At 30.6% G+C, this 20,038-nt stretch overlaps 1 protein-coding gene across 3 annotated transcripts in view; it reads right to left on the bottom strand.

Annotated features, from left to right (window-relative positions):
- The window catches only part of LOC109609232 (regulator of G-protein signaling loco), a 35,644-nt gene extending 18,131 nt beyond the window's left edge, over window positions 1-17,513 (bottom strand). Inside the window, exon 1 of one of the 3 annotated variants that reach the window (XM_049969972.1) lies at window positions 15,200-17,513. In XM_049969972.1, coding sequence (XP_049825929.1) covers window positions 15,200-17,401 — 2,202 coding nt within the window. In that variant the 5' untranslated portion in view covers window positions 17,402-17,513. Of the gene's footprint in view, window positions 1-8,282; window positions 8,449-15,199 lie in introns of those variants that run through there. The other 2 variants (XM_020025866.2, XM_049969983.1) reach the window with 2 other exon arrangements.
- Between the last annotated feature and the right edge of the window lie 2,525 nt (window positions 17,514-20,038).

Here is a 20,038-nt window from a genome sequence, read left to right on the forward strand (position 1 = left end):
CGGTGGAAAGGTTATCAATATTTTCGTAGTGTTTTCTAGGATTATTTATCAGTTGATTTATTAAAACCAAGTGTGCGTTCCCTCACAACTATGTGGCTTAATAAATTTAATGTGCAATAAAAAGTCTCAGGAACTAGTATTAAATGTTGAAATCAATCTAAATTCTTCAGGTTTTCAAATGTTTTAAAAATATTCAAGATATTTGATATTGGTATATAATTAATGCGAATGGTACCTTTCAGGAGAATACTTATCAGGATCTAAAGGCCTATTATTTATAGATAATTCTAGAGGACCGACCCAGTATGTATGTCAAAAATGTTGAATATCTGCAATTACTTCAGGAATGACAAATCACCATAAACAATCGCAAATATTTATCTATCATATATTTACTATTCCCACAGTCTCTAATCACTTGTTAAAATTTCAGCGAGACATTCTAATCGTTGCAACCAGTGAGAGTTTGTCGACGTATTTAACATTATGATTTGACAGAATACTCTAAATGTATAAATTAAAATTTTTAAAAACCATAAAAGTAAAAGCAATAAAAAATTGATAATACTTACAAATGTAAGATTTCTAAAATTACTTTAATTAATAGTAAATCAAAGTTCGACACCCATGATTTCGTATAATCTTAACATAACTAAAAAATATTTTTTATGGTTTTAGAAACTATATTAAACTATAAATATTCAAAAAAAATCTGATAATATGAATGAATTTTATAACCCACCTATAAATTCACTAGTTTCCATGAAGTTATGTAAATTTTTTACAAAATTAAAATATTAAAAAATGTATTACCTATTCATCACAGCACCCGTTAAATGACCATAAACATGTAAATTGGAAAAAAAGAATGTTAAGAATTCGTCCTTTAGATATTCGTGAGGCGTAAAAGGTAAAAAACATCTTAAAATTACTGTATGCACTCGAAATAAATAAAATTAAATTCTAGCTTATAAATTATTGGATTGTATTCAAAACTCTACCCAGTGTGTTTCGTTTGTGGTGAATACATATGACCTGTAAATTAATTTAAATTTGTATTTTATAAAAAATTAGTTAAACTTGATAAAAAAAGACAACACAGGAAAATGAGTCAAGCTTAATCGGAAAAAAACATTCTATATGTATTAGAAAAATCTAAAAGTTTGTACTTACATCCATTTATATGAAAGAAGAAGGCAAGCCTCAAATTATAATCAGTAACGGACTTAAAATTGCAAGAGTATGTAAGCAATTTATTTATTTATAACTGTGCCAATGTGATTAGATTTACGTTGCGCTAATTTCATTTGAAAGCCTGGATATTTATCTGTTAACACATATTTGTTTAGAAAAAATAAACTGTAATAGTTTACCAACCGTTTACAGTAAAACGTTCCTTTTAATTTAAATAAAATTAAATTTTGCTAACTAACAAATTAGTTACATATGCCACACAGTCTGGTTTTTAAAACACCAAGGTTACAATCCTAACAGTGTAATAACTAATTACATACCATATAATAATATTCGTTATTTTAATTTTGGAAAATATGAAAATCGATATAAATATTGTATTGACTAAGTAAATAGTAACCATATATTTAATAAATAATTCTTAATAATCAAAAGAAATGTTAAATATTTCAGACAGTTATTCTCGGTTTGTTATTTGGGTCAAAATCTATATAGCAACTCCCATTTTAAGCATAAACATTTAATCAAAGATTGTGTTCTCAAAATAATTTCTCAATTATAATTCTGATAGCAACGTACCCAAAATAAATCTATTAATAACTAAAATTACAAGGAAAGTAAGACGTGGAATATTAAAAGAACGTATAGCTCAAGTTTATACAAGTTATTTATAAAGTAATTAATGTGTAATGTGGCATTAATAGCCTATGTACTATTGTACACTGAATCTATTAAATGACTACCTCAGAAACAATTTTTTGGATTTGACATCTGGTTAATTGCCAGTTAGGCAGTTAGCAAATACTTCAACCATTACTCCATGGTCATCGGTTTAACAGTACATCAGAGCTCTGGGAAACTTCTTTCAACATTAACGTTATATCATCTAACCTGAAGTTGGCTAACGCAATGATAAATCAGCTTTGTCAAACGGACATTGCAATTTAATAAGATGTTAAACGTTAACGCGATGTTATATAGTTGGCAAGTCTTTCTAAAACCCATTCTAAGTCTACTAGTACGTATGTAGATCTGTGGCAAGAACTATTAAATTATATTTCACCTACATTCAGTTCAACATATTTCTTTTAAAATAAATTATTGTGCTTATCATCAAAAAATATTTATAAATTCCTTCTGTTTAATAACATAGAACAACCGAAAATAACTGGTCAATTCCCTAATGTTTTAAATACGATATTGTAAATTTAAAATATTTGTGCGGTGTTCTGCTATTATTGTTGTCAGTAAATTGTACAGATCAAACAATTGTACATATAAATATGAATACAGGCTCAATTCACGTGATAAATTGTTATGTAATCAATGAAAACGGGTACTTCCCCGATTCATCAATGCGGATCGGTTTTATTAACCTTCAAAGAATTCGATTTATTAAATTGCTCACCGAGATAACAATCGCAGATAACAAATTTCGTATTACAATTATTACTTGCTATAAATGAATAAATCAAACAGCCCCATCATAATGTTTATAATTTAGATACGAGATGTATTTCTTTTCCAAATGGATAACAAAATATGCGATTAGTTTTAAATGCGCCACAGACAGTTTGAAAATCAATTGGCAAATAGAAATCGGACGGAGCAACTGGCGACAGAAAAATTTACCATGTTTGGATCAAATTCCGTTTTTTGCACCATCATCGACAGGATTATGGACCTCCTTAATTAATTCTGTTGAGTATTTTTTTAGTATTAAAAATCAAATTAAAAATGAATTATTAAATTAAATAAAAGAATTAAAAATCAAATCAAATTAATAAATTAATAACTGGGAAATTTTTAAAAAAGAGAGTCATTTATTGACCCTGCTTCAGTCTCTAAGCAGGAGGTTTATAAGTACTTTTCTTCTTATTTTGATTCTCTATGAATTTGAGAGATTGCCCACATCTCCCGTAAAAATGAAAAACCTATTTAAATACTCTACTAGCTTTTTGCTTAATATTTATTATGTGACCTCTATTTTTTTATACTTTCAAAGACAAATTTAATTTGACCCAGTAACCCGATATCTGGAGGGAAAATCTAGCATCTTTTTTTCGAAACAATTCTTTATTTATTTTATGGAGATAAAACATAATAAAGCCGTGTAAGATGAGGTATGTGAGGCAGTGCCTCACCTATAAAAATGATTTTATTGATATAACACGTTAATAATAATAAAATAGAATATAACTTAATATTTAAACTAAGGAAACAGTTTTACATTAATTTTCAATAAATATTTAGTGTGCAAGTACTCTAGAGGTACATTTAAATATGCTTCTTTGCGCCAATTCGTTTCAAAAATAAAAATATTTGGTCCCATTCGCATATATGCTTTTCTTATATTTTATTTTGTGTAAATTCATAAAAATTCGGTTGCAAGGTCTTTCTTTTTCACGGGAGATATATTCTAAGACATTAACATAAGCCCTACAAAATTTGGTATGTCTTAATAATGCTAAATTCGACAGAGAACTTATTTATTTCATAAAAATAGTAACCTTGGGTTGTATTTGAGCCATTATTTATTAAAATGAAATAATAAATAAAAAAGTTAGAGGTGTGTTTCCATCTTAAATGGGCCACACTGTATATAAGGAAAAATGTTTATATCACACAGTTTACACAAACTCAGCACCACTTGCTCAGGAAATAGAGGCAGATCACCTAGACTTCCCCAATGTTTGCTCGACTCACTGCAAAACATCCGTGTAAAAACCAAGAAAAAGAGTCTCGATAGGAACAGAACAACGTGTTTCTTCCCCATGAACATGATCAGTTTATATATTGTGTGTGTGTATCGTTATCTGTAAACGCATTCAATTTTATGTAGGTCGGTTTCTCGAAACATGTCGCGGTTACTTCCTAAATCCGGCCTAAATCCACAAAAAAAAGAACTGTGACTAACAAATCCGTGGAACGGACGTTTGCGGTCTGTGTGCTACACACAATTTCATTGTGTTCAGAATTGATGACAAAAAACGCCAATTACAACAAGGCTAAAGAACGAGAGCCCCGTGAACCGACAATTCTGTTTGAAATACATAGGCCGCGTTGGCTATAGAGAGTTCACCAACCTCGAAAGCAAAAGTTTCCCAATTAGAGTGCTGTTGCATCGAAATCGCCGTTCCAAGTGCTGCTTTGTTCTTTGATACGGGGGACTAGGCCGCCGTTACGGACGTTTTGGGCAACATTTGCTCCGTAAATATGAACAAAAAAAAAATGAACCATAAAGACACACAACCCGACCGAGTTGCGGCTGTTTCGCTGTGAATTTTATTTCGTAAATAAACGAGAGAAAGTCTCCAAGTTAATCGTTCTTAATTAATTCGCGCCCGACAAATTGCGCTCGCTCCCATAATATCTATTGTCTAGAGTGCGTGAAGGGGCCGTTGAACCCGCCCAATGAGATATTCGGGTCGGCGTATCACAACAACGATCACCTTAATGTGCGAAAATGTTCGTGCGACATGAACTGTGACCCCCTTAAGACAAGGTTAATAGAATATACCGCATTTCGTACACATGTTGGACGTTATTTGTACTAATTTTATAATAAAATTTATTAAAAGTTTTAAGTTAAAATGTTAAATAAAGTTCTTATCAATACAAATGTTTATACTGTTTCATTTTTACCTGCGATTTCAAGGTTTGTAATAATCAATATTTGCGTTTTACTTGTTTTAAAATTAGCTTAAAAAATTCTGTTAATTAAAGAACTCTCCTTGTCAGTTACTAGTCACAAATATTACAGAGTGCCCCATAATTAATTGGTAATAGTTCATTCTCACATTGTATTTAAAACATATTTTTTGTTAAATGTGTCAAAATTTGCTTTACGAGTTCAAAAGTCTGCTTTTCTCTCTCAGAATCAGGCGAGGCTGTGTTTCACCTATGAAAATGATTTTATTGAAATAATGTTAATATTAAAAACTGATTTTTTATGTTATGTTTAATATTTAAACGAAGGTAGAAGGATAATATCTTGTAAAAATGACAATTAAACAAGAAATAACAATATTTTGCATTAAATTTCACTGAATATTTTGTGAGCAAGTTCTCCAAAGGTAGTTTCATAAGTAAAACTTCAATATTTCTATGTGGTTTCAACATTTGCACATGTCCTTTAAGGTCTGACTATTGTTTCAAAGGTAGGAAGCTGAGGCGTGCCTCTAGCCAATGTGATAACTCCAATTACCGACACGAACGAAGTTCTTGAACTTCGTCAATTTTTCAGTTTCAAAAACTATTTGACTGTGTGTGTGTCTGGTGTATTCAGTTGTGAAAAAGTTTTTACTGCTTCTATTTCTTATTATAATATGGCGTCAACTAGTAATAACACGAAAACATTTAATAATTAATTAATAAAAAGAAATGTCATAGACCTGGTGGTTTTTTAATTAAATAAATGTGTATTTCCAGTTTACACCGTCCAATTCCTAATTTCAACACATTAACAAATACGGTACAAAAAACCAAGGATTTACTTGGTACGACAAATTTGGTTGGCTAACGGGAATTACTGTAATTAATAAATTATTTTGCCGGGCATGTCTTTTATTTTCATATTGACGATATGTGGTACAAAAAGGTTTTTGTGATTTGAAAAATCTATCTTACGGACTAAATTTACCACACATGACAAAAGAACCGATCATTCGAATTGTATGTTATTTATGCGTAAAAATAAAATATTGTTTTTTCTATGTTTAATGTATAATGTGTTCGACGGTTTAAATGGCAATAAATGCTTTGAATGTGAAGAACGTAAAGATCGTCATGAAATCTGTACCAGCGAAGAAATTGAGTAAACTCTCATGCAAAATCTTCGTGCAACAAGTTTGTAAATAAGTCAGTTATTAAACTGCGATTAATCATTAGAAAGAGACTTCTTGCATGAAGAAGTTGGATAAACGAATTCCACGTAAATTAAATGAGGATAACAAAATTATTTTATTGACTGGTCTGGACAATGGATTGAATACATCTTCATGACAACGCCAGGCCACATATTACATTAGGAACTGAAAGGAAACCTCAAAATGTTAAATGGGATGTTATGTTATGTCCATCCAGTCCAGTTATGACTATGACTATTATTAATTTTTGTCATTTTCCAAGTAATAAACGGTTTAATTCTAATTAAAATACCGTTAAAATATAAATTACTTTTTTCCGGTAACTAATTTACTTTTAAGCAAAATTTACTGAACAAATTTGTTTCAAATTAAGAAATAAATCGTTAATCAGTATTTTGTTATAGATAAAATTAACACACCCAACTTTTAAACCATTATTTTTTACAATGTTACGTTTAAAATATTCGATATGGTATTTTAAAAATAGAACATTCTTGTAATAATTTCAATAATTCAACGTATAAAAAAATTACTAGATAACCATTAATTTTCTGACAAACCTTAACGATAGTCACTGGCTTGTCATCCTGAGAAGCCTGAACGACAACGTCTATGCTTGTCATTCTGTCTAGCCTGAATGACACTGTTGGTCAGTAAATTAATGGTCTCTAGCATTTTTTTTTTATTAGACAACCGAATTAATGAAGATATTACCCTTTTAAACAATGTCAAATTGAATATTTTAAACACATAAATCTTGAAAACGGTCACTTGGAGGGAAATTTAGTAATTATACCTATTTTTCATTAATATGATTTAAAAAACAAATAATTTTTGACTGTATTTTTTAATCTACAATGGAATACCGATAAAAATTTAATTTCTTAACGTAAAAAAACGCCTTTCACCAAGTTTTGCTCAGAAATTAATCAGTTGAATCTCATTATTATTGATAATAAATGAATAAGTGAATAAGGCAATTTCGATTAAATAAAATAATTATATTGGTTAGTATCTAACAATAATCAATTAGTTATAGGACAGGATGTATAATAAAACAGGAATAAACAAAACTATTTCGAAATAATAATAATAATAATGCCTCGTTATTATTTATTTACCTTTGAATAAGGCAAGTTGGATCGAATTAATTAAATACAGTATGTATTTAACTATGAAAGGACAGTTTATACAATAAAATAAAACGGTAATAAACTAAAATATTTGTAAAATTGTATTTCACATGAACATATACATACAATATTAAAATACATAAATTGTATTTCTATATAATTTGAATACTTTTCTCCACAAGTATGATTTAAGCGTTAAAATAAACCGCAGTTTCCATGTGACTATTGATGTCATCCCATTGACCAACCACTTTTGCGGATACCGAATAAATTTTGTTACTATCAATCGACATTGACGCTAAAATTTACAATACCGGTTACCGACTGAATATTTCGAAACTTAACGAAATAACGTTTTCTCTTTATGAAAATTAACAAACAGAAAAGGCACGCACTAATACGCTAATTACAGATTTCAATTAAAATAACAAGAATTCCATACCGACTCCAATTTGTAAATGAACACGAGTTTAGGCTTAATTAAAGACAGTATCCCACCTTCGATCAGCTCCGATTTTCGAGTACGATTAAAAAAATAAAATCGGTTTTAGAATACCGCCAGTAATTGACCGTTTAATAAACGACTCAATTAACGTGAGACCAAGATGAAATTTCCGCTGACGATTTAAACAGATTTTCGATGTCGTTAACGTGCGGGGTTCGAAATAATAAATAATGGTCGGACCAAATGAGCTGGCCTGGACGCATTTGTTATTTCCTTGGGAGTATTTACAAACTGACTTATTGTTTATCTTGGTAGATATATTTATTTAATTAGATAATATTTGTACTGTGAGAATTTTAATGGAAATTTTGGTGTTCGGATGTAAGTTTTTGAACTAAATTTCGATCGTTATTTATACCGTACATTGTAAATTCAAATTTTTCATAAATAAATCTTATGTAACATTCATAAATGTCACACATGAAATAGGTAATTTTACGTGTGTTTATTGGTATGTTAGTAGAAGGAAACTGTATGTCGTTAAAATGTCACGCCCCGCGTCAATTACCAAATCATTACTCCATTCACCGCCAATTACCCAATGCGACCTTCGCCGAGAAAAAAGCGATAAACAAAACTTACAGACACGTTTCCATGACTGCTGGTCTTGATGAAGAGTACTGAAGCACGCATAAATCACACCGTATTAAAGAATTCAAAACACCTTCGAAATAACGAAATATCACAACTTAAAAACTGAACTGAAATCACTGTGCACGGCACTCGGATGAAATTGCGCGGATAACGCGCGTATGGTGGTTTCTCTTCGCCGTCGTACCGCGGACCGACAGCGAATGAGACCTGGATCGGATTGTTGCCGTGGTACTGTCACGGCCGACGAATAATGGTCGATAGGGGGGAAGACGGGGTTGGGAATCGCCTCCAAATGGGAATAAGCTGACGGGAACGTTACGATATGTTATTCCCATCGTCGGAAAATGTGAAAATTAATGAGCGATAATTACGGTATCGCTTTGGAAATCAAATATTGTCAAGTATTTAGGATGAGATCGTCGAATTCGTTTAGAGTGTACGACAATTAGTGGGCAAAATTGCTCGAAAATCATTACCAAGTAGTTGTAGTAGTGTATTTTTATTTGAGTATATAAAAGGTACGATGATTCATTTTGTTGACCTTATTTACATATGACTTATCATGTATTGTACCTGTGAAAATGTTATTGTTGGTCCTAAAACATAATCTCTAAACTAACATAGTTCGCCAAATTCGATTACATTTTATCACCAAGCTGTAACGAGTTTTTAAAATATTTCAGTGGTATATTTGCATGACAATAGCGGTTACAAACTGTAATGAATACAAACAATAACCGTTTCTACTAACTACACATTATTCCTGGAAGGAAATAATAATGAAAACATTTTGCTGAATGAATCAACAGATGTTTGAGAAGAGTTTATAGTTGATACTTTATTTTACTTATATTTTATTTATCTCTCTTATAATATTGAATTATTTCTTGATTTTAAAAAATTCTGTTATAGTACTATACAATCCACTTGGTGAAACATTTATTTTCTATGTAACACATTCAATATTCTTTGATTCTTTCAAATGACCGAAAAAATATTATTCAGTGCATTTCAGATCAGTTTATTATTTTAAAACAATTTGTAAAAACGTGGTACTCACATTATTCAGTATCCATGACAAAATCGATAGAAAATAAAGTCAAGGTTTGAAAATCCAATGTTGGATTGTCACACTTGCGGATGATGAATTATTCAGGGTCAAAAAATCCTCGTATAATTTTAAAAGTGTGATATAACAAAAATGTAATAATTAGTAATGTGTGTCAAGTTACACCACCCCGTTTTATTACAATTTACACACAGAGCTAGGCATTTAAGATGGAGACACATCTGTATTTTTATTTATAATTCGAATAAATAAAATAGCTCAAAATATAGACGAAAAAACTATATGTATAGTTGCCACAAAATTTATCTTCAACGATACATGGTTACTAAAACATTTGTTGTAGTCAAGAAGTCAAGTAAAAAAATGATCAATTTTATATAAAAAATAATTCTATCATTAAATTCAACATCCTTAAAATTGACATATATCAAATTTATTTTCAAAAAATAGTGCATACTCATAAGACTGACCTAAGTTTTCACAATCTGCTTGCAGCTAGTTAAAACATAGTGTTAAGATCGGTAGTCTGGGCAAATATTTTCAATTTTCTGTACTTTTATTTTCTTTCTGTTTAATTGGCGAAATAGCACGTTTTGTGCATGTATTTAACATTTATATTGTTTTAATAAATAAATTAATTTTTATTGTGAAGAAATAAATATTCCTCTCTAGAGAAGACGATAATATTAACATGAAACTTGAAGGTCTAAATATTGCAGATATCGCTAAAAACTTATATTTCCGAAAAGTGGTTTACAATGCTTATTAAAAAATATGAAACAACACACTCAATTGAAAATACAATAACGAAATGTTATAACAAAAAAACGACTACTTTTATTGAAAGACAAATTGGAAAAATCAGTCAACGATATCCTTTCTTGTCCTCGAAGTAAATAAAAAATGAATTAAAACAATATAAATGTGTCTGGTAGAACAACCTCCAGAATTTTGTCGAAGTTTACTTTGAAGTGATGAATTCAAGTAACAGAACAAGAAGAATGAAACACAATAGAGGAAAAATTTTGATTTGGAGTTCCTTTCCTTGTTATAGAATCATTACAAAAAATATTAGTAATATAGATCGTTTCTTAGATAGAGACATCATGGGAGATGTAATGGAACTATTTGCCAATAATATTATACCAATTACATTTTTATGCATAATAATGGTACGCATGCATTAGAAATTATTCAAAGTTGATTAAAAGATAAAAATATTGAGATTTTTGATTGGCCAGCGTATGGTCCGGATCTAAATACAATTGAAAACTTGTGGAACGACATGTAATCTTGATTAAAACACCAAAAAGCATCAAATTTAAATAAATTGTGGTTATCAATCGGAGACTTGTGAAATTCAATTTCAAACGACCATTGCCGATATTTTATTGAATCTCTGCCTCGCCGTTTACAGGTGGTTGGTTATAACTAACAAAGGGTATAAACAAAATATTAACAATTGTGTTTAATGTTATGTATAAATTATTTAATATTTTTCAAAAGTGTGCTTTTCTGTGACCAGCCACATTTTGCATTTATTTTGTTTAAAGTTTAATTCAAGTAGAAATTAGGTACAAAATGAATAATGCGAGGAAGAATATAGTGTAATTATTTTAAACAAAATATAAAATATTTTGATTGCTTTTAATTATAGGTGTTAGTTTTCTAATGAACTTTAAGATAGTAATTAGTGTTACTTCTCTGGTCAGCTATAATAGATGCTGACTTTGAAACTTCTCAGAAACAATAAGTTTTCCATGGGGAGACTATTCACTACACCACACAATGAGTACGAATTGACAGCATCTGCATGTTTGACTTTGTTTATACGTACATTATCCTCTGATTCTTAAGATTCTTCTACATTTTCAATGTTACTCTCTAATTCTATCTAACTCCTCACTTAAATCAATGACCAACTCTTTTTTCTAAATCCCTTGAAGCAATTCAAGTCCGATTTTATGTTTTTTTTTTTTTAAATCTTCGATTATTGAACTAAATTCTTTTGAAGTTCTCAGAGTGGAATACGTTCATCATTTGTATCTTCCGGCTTCCTAATTTTGGGCCATAATTATGTCCAACATTTTATCTTGTAGATACTAGTTTTAATATATATTATTTTCTCACCCGAATAACTGGGGTAAAATCTGTTATTAGATAGATTATTAAAGATTACTGGAGGATTTGAATTAGCATGTGCCAGAACTACTGAAGTTATACTGTATCTTTAAATGTGTAAAATTAAGAGGTAAATACAGTTTTACAGAAAAAATTAAACTATTTCGTTTTGTTGGCAACAGCAATAAAACTAAACAATGGTGGGAACAACTGTGGCAACTCGTTAGGAGAGGGATTAGTTCAACTGGTTTCTACCACAGACTTATTTATATGTAATATTTTTAATAAAATTTAATATATAACCAATTTGAAGGAAACGCAATGCAATGAGGATTTTTTTCATAATAAGATCCTTGTATTATTTTTTACTAATAATGTGTCATAATAAATTTCTATCGAGTGATAATGAAAAGTAGACAGTGATAATTTCTATCTTTTTAGTTATTTTATTCATTAAACTTGAGTTACAAATAAAAAAGTTCCGGGAATGGTCCGATTCCAAATGGTCCATCTGAATTTTCGAAGAACCAAAATATGAAAACAATGTCAAAAACTAGATATAAAGTAACCTTGATCAACGTGAGATACGGCACGTCTCCCCATATTTCCACATAATGTAAAAAAACCCATCTGTGGAACACGGAAGCTGATTTTCTCAACATTGTGTGCGTATTATGGGTCGTGTCAAGCCGGGTGAAAAACACGTCCCGTAATAACTGTACCGAGGCGAAATAATGGCTGGCACGTATGTTATCAACCATAAGGCGATATTGGCATGAGAAAAGTGCACATTCCTACAATGCTCTAGGAGTATCATTTTCTACCTCGGACCTCGCATCACCATTTCGTCATAGATACGCGTTCCATACTGTTTCATAACCCGGTGAGTTTCCACAATGTAAAACTGTTTGAAAAAGGATGAATTTCACAAAATTTTCCGTCACGTGTAAATTGCACGAACATGTTAAGTTAAAATTAAAATTTTATCTCGTGCATGTGCACTGTTTCAATATTGATTTACAATGTAATCGTATTTTAAGCGGACCAAAATATCTGTTCGTGTGGATGCAATTATGTTTTTATTGCACTGTTTCATTTTCGATAAGGTTCTTGAAAACAAGAAAATCTATGTAAATGAAAGAAGGAACATTTCAGTAGATAAATTTGACCACATCCGGTCGTTCCGAGAATTTTGCCCGCAATTACGGACAAATATTTGTTCACATTTAATGTGAAACGCTAAAATATTGCTAGTTTCGCAAGTACAATGTAAACGTTCCCAGATGATAAATTAAACATTACCAAGAAATTATTTAAGACCGATCCTTCATTGATTTATAAAATCCATTTCACATATGTAACTGTGTTGACAACGTTGATTGATGGTCGCTTATCACACGAACGGAATAATTAAATTTACATAAACTTCTTGGGCGTTAATTGCGTGTCTGATTTATCACCAATTAATAACTTAATTCCTTACGCTTACATTGTTGCAACGGGCAGTTCATATCAAGATAGGTGCAAGTACCAGTTTTAAATCTCTTCTGAAATAGTATAGAGAATGTAGTTTATCACACGGTCGGACTTTTCAACGGTACAAATATTGTATTTCAATTTAATTAAACGATTTTCAGAGATACATATTTGTTTTGTTTGAGTATTAATTACTCACAATTAGTCTGGAATTATATATATTTTTTCGACACTGACATTCCATATACCTTAAAACCATTAAGGCAATTTCTTTTAATTCTATATAGGAATGGTATAAAATATATCATCATTTATATTTCCGGTGATATCAGAGATATCAAAGAAAATTGATATTTAGAGGGGATTAGAAAGTGTAATTAACTATTTCTTTTATCAAACAGTAAATATTATCTATAGCATTTCTTCAGCAACTCATTTGAGAAAGATTAATCTTTAAATATGAAGATATCCTTATTGTAGGAGGTACAGTGGTGACCAGAGAAATAACATAAAAGTACAACACACACCAAACATTTTTTTAGATATTTCATAAAATGATTTAATTTAAATTTTGTCCACCCAGTATAAAAAATATATTTCAATATTCTTTACGTTTTTTTTTGTTCAGTTTATTCATCTATCTTAAAAATGTCGGAAATATTAGTCTAAACACACATATTAGAATCATTTGACTAAAGAAATAACACTTTCAAATATGTTTTTCTTTTGAATTTAATCTTGGTTAGATTTATATTCTTTTATGACTAGGGATGACGGAAATAATAATTAAGATGGAACATCAAGGTCTACATATTGCTGACATTCTTTAAAAGCTTAAGGTACTCCCATTATTTACAATGTTATTAATAGTTATAAAACAACACACTCATTTAAAAAATAATAAGAAGACGTCATAGCAAGAAAACAACTCCTTTTGTGTATAGACAAATTGGGAGAATCAGTAAACAAAATCCTTTCTTGTCTTCTAGGCAAATAAGAAATGAATAAATTAAGTCACACAATATCAGTGTATCTAGCAGAACAATTAACTGAATGAGCAAAACTTACAAGGATGTATTTCAGTAAACCATTGGTATCAAAAAAGAATATTCGAACAAGATTAAAGTTTGCACAAAAATATATTAATTAATTTTCAAAATCCTGACCAAGAGTTACAAATAAAATAAAATCAGATGATAAACAATACGTTTCCAGTCTTCTAAATAAAATTTTGAAGCCTATATACAATAGAAAAACTTTAAAATATGGTGGATAAAATATTATGGTTTGGGGTTCTTTTTCTTGGCATAGTATTGAACAGAAAATTATATATAAAATGGACTGTTTCATAGAGACATCATGGGAGATGTAATGGTACCATTTGTCAATGACAATTTACCAGTTACATAGATTTTTATATATTTCTGTTTAATATTTATTATAATATAATATTGTATATATTTAATATGAACTTTGAAACAGAAGAATAAATATTCTCAAATATTTGTAAAAAAGTAGTAACTCAAATACATCATCTACTGGGAACATACTGTATATATACATACATAAAAGAAGCAACAATTCATAGAAGAAAATAAGAAAATAAAGAGATATAAAACTCTCCTAAATTGCTATTCCAAGGATCAAAATTTATTTATTATCCTACTCATTGGTGTGTGGACTTTGAGAGTACAATTGTGGTAATCCCGAGGTTGTTTAATTCGACAAGTTCAGTATTCCGGTACTATGGTATAGCACGTTTTATTAAGTTTTATGTCTATGTACATACAAATGTCCATATAAATAATATTTACATAATTATATAAAATAGATTATATAAGTATGTATATATATTATTTCTTTTGCCTGCTCTTGATAATTCAAAAATTTTGATAATCCGGCGCTTGTCCGGTCCCATAGGTGTCGAATTATCAAGAATACATTCCATATACATAATATAAAAAATATAGTTTAATAAATTCAGTTTCTTCTCTTAATTGTAAGTCGAAAATTATGCAACCCAGATTACACCAAATTCAAAAGTTCAATAATTTAGTACTACTAACTTCGTAAGAGAAAATTATTGAAGTCATAACTTTTCAGAGTTAATAGCATGAAATAATGCATAAATAATCTACAAATATAACACGGTTAATGTTAATATACTGTGTTAACTATTACTTCTACTAAATCACACTCAAAAATACCAAAGCAATATTAAAATATTTATAAATCTTACCAGAACGTTTCCAGTTTGCATGATTCTGACGTCTGGTTCGCTTTGTGCAATATTCCTCCTAGCATTCTCCTGTCCATTCCAGCTACACAGTTCTTGCAAACTTCCATAACTATACTTTTCCACAGAGTCCAAATTATTTAGTTCTTCACAACTATAATTAGGTTTTGACATACCATACACTTTGGGACTGAGTTTGTAATTTATATTTTCATTGTACTTATCCAAACCATCAACACTGCTCATTTTCAACTGTCTTTTGGCCTTCTCAAAAAATTTTGCTGTTGGGGCTTTGAAAACGTTTATTAAATTACTAAACTCCAAACTTTTTGAGCTGTGCATAGAAATGTTGTCAATGGAACTCTTAAAATCCAGCTCTGAATGTAATGACACACTTTCGTAAGATTTTTTGCTAGGACTGTTATCAACATCAACTGAGCGTTCATTGTAAATAACACCTGTGTCAACATCAGCAGTTCGGGTATTGTCATCAGAGCTGACAATGCTTATAGGAGACATACATCTGGCTTTTTTAATATCAGGGTCAGGCATTGCTCTGCAAGTCAACCTGTTTATGTCTGTGTTGTATTGCAAGTCATCATCATTGTTTTGTTTCACTAAATAATCAGTTTTGATGAAACTGTCTGACTTCTCTATGAAGTTCTTAATATTTATACCAGTGTTCACTCCTTCACATGCACGGATATTATTTATGTTATTTAACTGTTTTAAATCGTTGTTTTTTCCATTACTTGTACCAGCCTTGGATAAATTATTTGGATGTTCTAATACAAGATTATTATGGCACCTTATGTTGTTTAGTTCATAATTCTGGCAGGGACCATTGTTTAAAGGTAAATCTAAATCTTCCAAGACCATGTTGGAAGCGTCAATTCCTACCGGACGATTGTTGTTATTCATTACTGGTAAAGCTCTGTGCATTGGAAACTCCACAACCAAAATTCGATCACTTATGTTGCCACAGTCATCTCTAAAACCAATGCCAGAGTCAGAGTTGCTGCTCGCACTTGGTTGTGGTGAGTTCGCTACAAGGGGGCCCAAATTCAAGTCTTCAGGTTTATTAGAGTTTCTTATGTAATCATTATTTTGTAACTTGTACATATTCTGTACCAGGCTGACAATGTACAAAGCATTTCTTGGAAACTCAAGACAATAACCAGTAATTAGATCAGTGGTGCAGTGTATGTTAAAATTTTCAGCCTTTTTCACATGAACACTGTGATCAACAATTTTAGGGTCTGTTACAAAGACGTGACAACTATTTGAAACTTCTATTTCATTGTCCATGTTGTTAACTTTCTTCTCATCATGCTGCCACAGGTTGACTTCACCATATCTGTTTTGCAGATTGTCATTGTTCCTTGTATCACAAACAGCACTTGTCACCAAACCAAAATAACGCGATTCCTTGTCTGTTGCAGAGCCAACATACACAACTCTATTTGTAGGATAAATGGCTAGAATATGATTTGAAGCATTCTTTAAAGTTAAACAAGTTGGTAAAATTGTCATTAACACTGCTGTGGGCGTTCTTTTTTCTTGCCTAAGTTTACGTATACAACTGCACACTGTCTGCAGTCTAGAGTTTGGAAGTAATTGTTTGGGCATTTCTATTGTGCCCAAATATCCTACCAGAGCTTTATACTCAATTGGGCCAGCTTCATCTTCCATAGGCAATGGATTGGATACATTTATATTGTCATTGGATGTGCTTTCCTCATAGACATTAGAACTGGCTTCCTTGGGTAAACACTCCCTTATTTTACTCACATTGTTTGATTCCGCTGCCTTTCTAGTTTCAGATTTGTATAATCTGTGTGCTCGAGGTTTGTGCATGTATTTGGGCTTTCTGCTATTCACTAAGCGTCCGCAGTCCAATTCTTCGTCACTGCTATCGGAATAATAGTTTTCGGCTATTGTCATTTTAATGGGACCAACACAATTTCCAATTAGGTTGACAACAGCGTCGTGAGCCATTTTAGACACAGACACACCATTTACAGAGATGAGAAAGTCCCCTGCCCGAAGTCCGGCCTGATCCGCTGGCGAATTGTTTACGATGCACGAAAGTATACAGGGTTGTTGTCCAGAAATCGTAAATCCGAATCCATTAGGGCCCCGCATCACTTCAACAGTCCTAATCCCGTAATTGGGACGCTTTTTTCTACGTCTGTTAGGATTCATCGCAACGATTTAGGTTAACACAAATAGATAAAGCGTAAACACAAACACCACGCTCATCCGGTTTTAGGGCGCATATTCCACTGGGACATACGCACACACGTCATTCGAGGTTGTTGATTTCTACGATTTTTTTTTATATGGCCGTTTGGAATTTGGCCGTTTGGACCTCTGGCGGAAAATAGCTGAAACTGCATCGCAATTCATGTTCTTCCCACTAGCGGATAAATGCGTCCTACATTCCACAAACTGGTTCTATTTACTTTTACAATTGTGAATTTCATGTGTGCAATATATGGGGACAGCTGATTGGGACATTTAAAGGAGAGTTCAATTCTAATATTCAATCAATAATTAGTTAGCCGTATAGTCTATGGTTGGTCATGTGATCATAAAACACACGCGGCATATTAATATTTACAATTTACAGACCATCTTTGGCTCATGTTGTGGGCTTGGGGTCCACATTACAAATACCTGGTATGCCCATAATTTTCGACTTTTAAATGATTTCTTTTTGATTGGTATTTATACATTTTAACATAAAGAAACTAATTAAATTATGGTAATTAGGTAGTTAGTTTTCTTCTCTTTCTTTCAAAATGTGTAAAAATTAGAGAATTATATTAATTATTTTATTTTTAATAAATGAATCAAATTATTTTATGCTTTAGGTTTATGTAAGTGAATTAGTAATCGTAGTATTAAATGTACATAACTTTCATCATAATGGTTTTTTCAGATTACAGTCGCCGCATATCTTTAATTATTTAAATAATACAATAATTGTCATAGAAAGTTTGTGTTTTCACAAACACGGTGTTAAGTCATGCAGAAGCTTTTTATTGTCAAAAAAATGTGATTGAAAATATCAATATGTACTTTAGTTCTGTTACTTTATTATTAATTCACAAACACTTATTACACCGGTTTACAAATTTCATTTTTTTTTTTCAATCAATTTTTGAAAATTTTTTTTATTTTTATAATTGTTTATGGTAAATCGGATGAGCCGAACACAATAATATTATTTATGGTTATAATTATTATTATTATTATTAATTTGGCCCATTCGTCTACAAATACTAAATTTATCTTTTTCGATTTAGATTAGAAAGGTGATGGTCAATATTATAGCAACTCTTTAAAATGTTAAATATTTTAGCCACAACTCTTTTACTTAATATGAACTGTTAAAATACTATTAATTAACTATTGTTATTTTATACAGTTGTATAAAAACCACTATATTCTTATTCTATAAAATGTTTCATATATTTTTTTGAATTAAACAGGACATAAATACAACAACTTTAATTTTGAAAGAGATATTTAGTGATTAAGACTGTGTTTTTTAATTTAACATTAAAATTTTGTGTAATAACCTTTTTGTTTTATAATTTTGGGGTCTCTCCGCGGCATGGACTCGACCTTTTTCTTAATATACAACAAATCTATACATCTTCAAGCTTCATAAATTGCCGTGATTTAAATTTGTAAAATATTTATATCGAATTTGGTTATAAACGTGTTCGCCTATGTTTTGTATAGGTTTGATGTCTAGAAATTGGGAAGCGCAACACAAAACATCGATAATTTGGTCTTTTAACCAATCCATTACAATTTTGAATTTGTGTTAGAGATCATTTTCATGTTGAAACACATTTAATAACAATATCACTTCTTTAATATATGGAAGCAAATTGTTGTTTAACATATCTCTATGCATAAATCAATCCAAGGCGACCTACGCCAGAAGAATTGAAACATCTCCTTAGTAATATTGAACAGTCACGATGTTTCGCTGTGGGTATAACAAACTTTTTATGTAGTTTTGTCCCTGAAGGATGTTTAACATAAGCAGAACCATTTTTTTATAAATTAATTTTAGACTCGACACTAAAAACTAGTCAACCCCAGTGTTCTGTAGTCTCCTGAAGGCAAATTCATTCATTGCAATATTGAAGTATACAATTTTAGTTTCAGTGTTTAAATAAGACAATTCCTTTTCTCTTCGGTGATTCGGTTTTTTTCTCAGAAAATTTACAACACATGATTGAAATAGAAGGTAATTACCAAAACTTCTAGGACGAACAAATGATAGTGGACTAACTATCTGTCTATCTCTATCAGATTGATAGAAAACTCAAACATCAAATCGCTGCTCTTTACACATATCAATTGGATGAAATATTTAGAAATATCATATTTTCATTTTTATGTGAAAGTGGTCTACCAGTGGCTTGAAATACAAATTACAGTCAAAAATATAAAATTTTTGATACTGAAATTAGTTGTTGTTGAAAAAAATTACTTAAATGACGAAATTTTTGAAAATGGTCAAAAATGAAATTTAAATTTTCTGGTTTCGAACTGGAATATTTCTTTAAATTGCAATCTCGCAACATCGTTTTTCCAGGAATTCAAAATCCATGTTGACCTGGCTCTGGGACCATGTGTTTCCAACTGCACATGGGGTAGTACCGAAAAGATGCTTTATTCTGATATTCTAATGTAATACAGTTATTTTACTTCCGGTTAAAACGAATTAGGTACCGTTGGATGAATGATTTATTCACTTTTCTAACGAAATATTTATGTCGATCGGGTTTGCCATTTACCCTGGAAAATGATGGATGC

The sequence above is a fragment of the Aethina tumida genome, chromosome 1 (genome assembly GCF_024364675.1).
Source record: "Aethina tumida isolate Nest 87 chromosome 1, icAetTumi1.1, whole genome shotgun sequence".
NCBI classification, from domain to species: Eukaryota; Metazoa; Arthropoda; class Insecta; order Coleoptera; family Nitidulidae; genus Aethina; species Aethina tumida.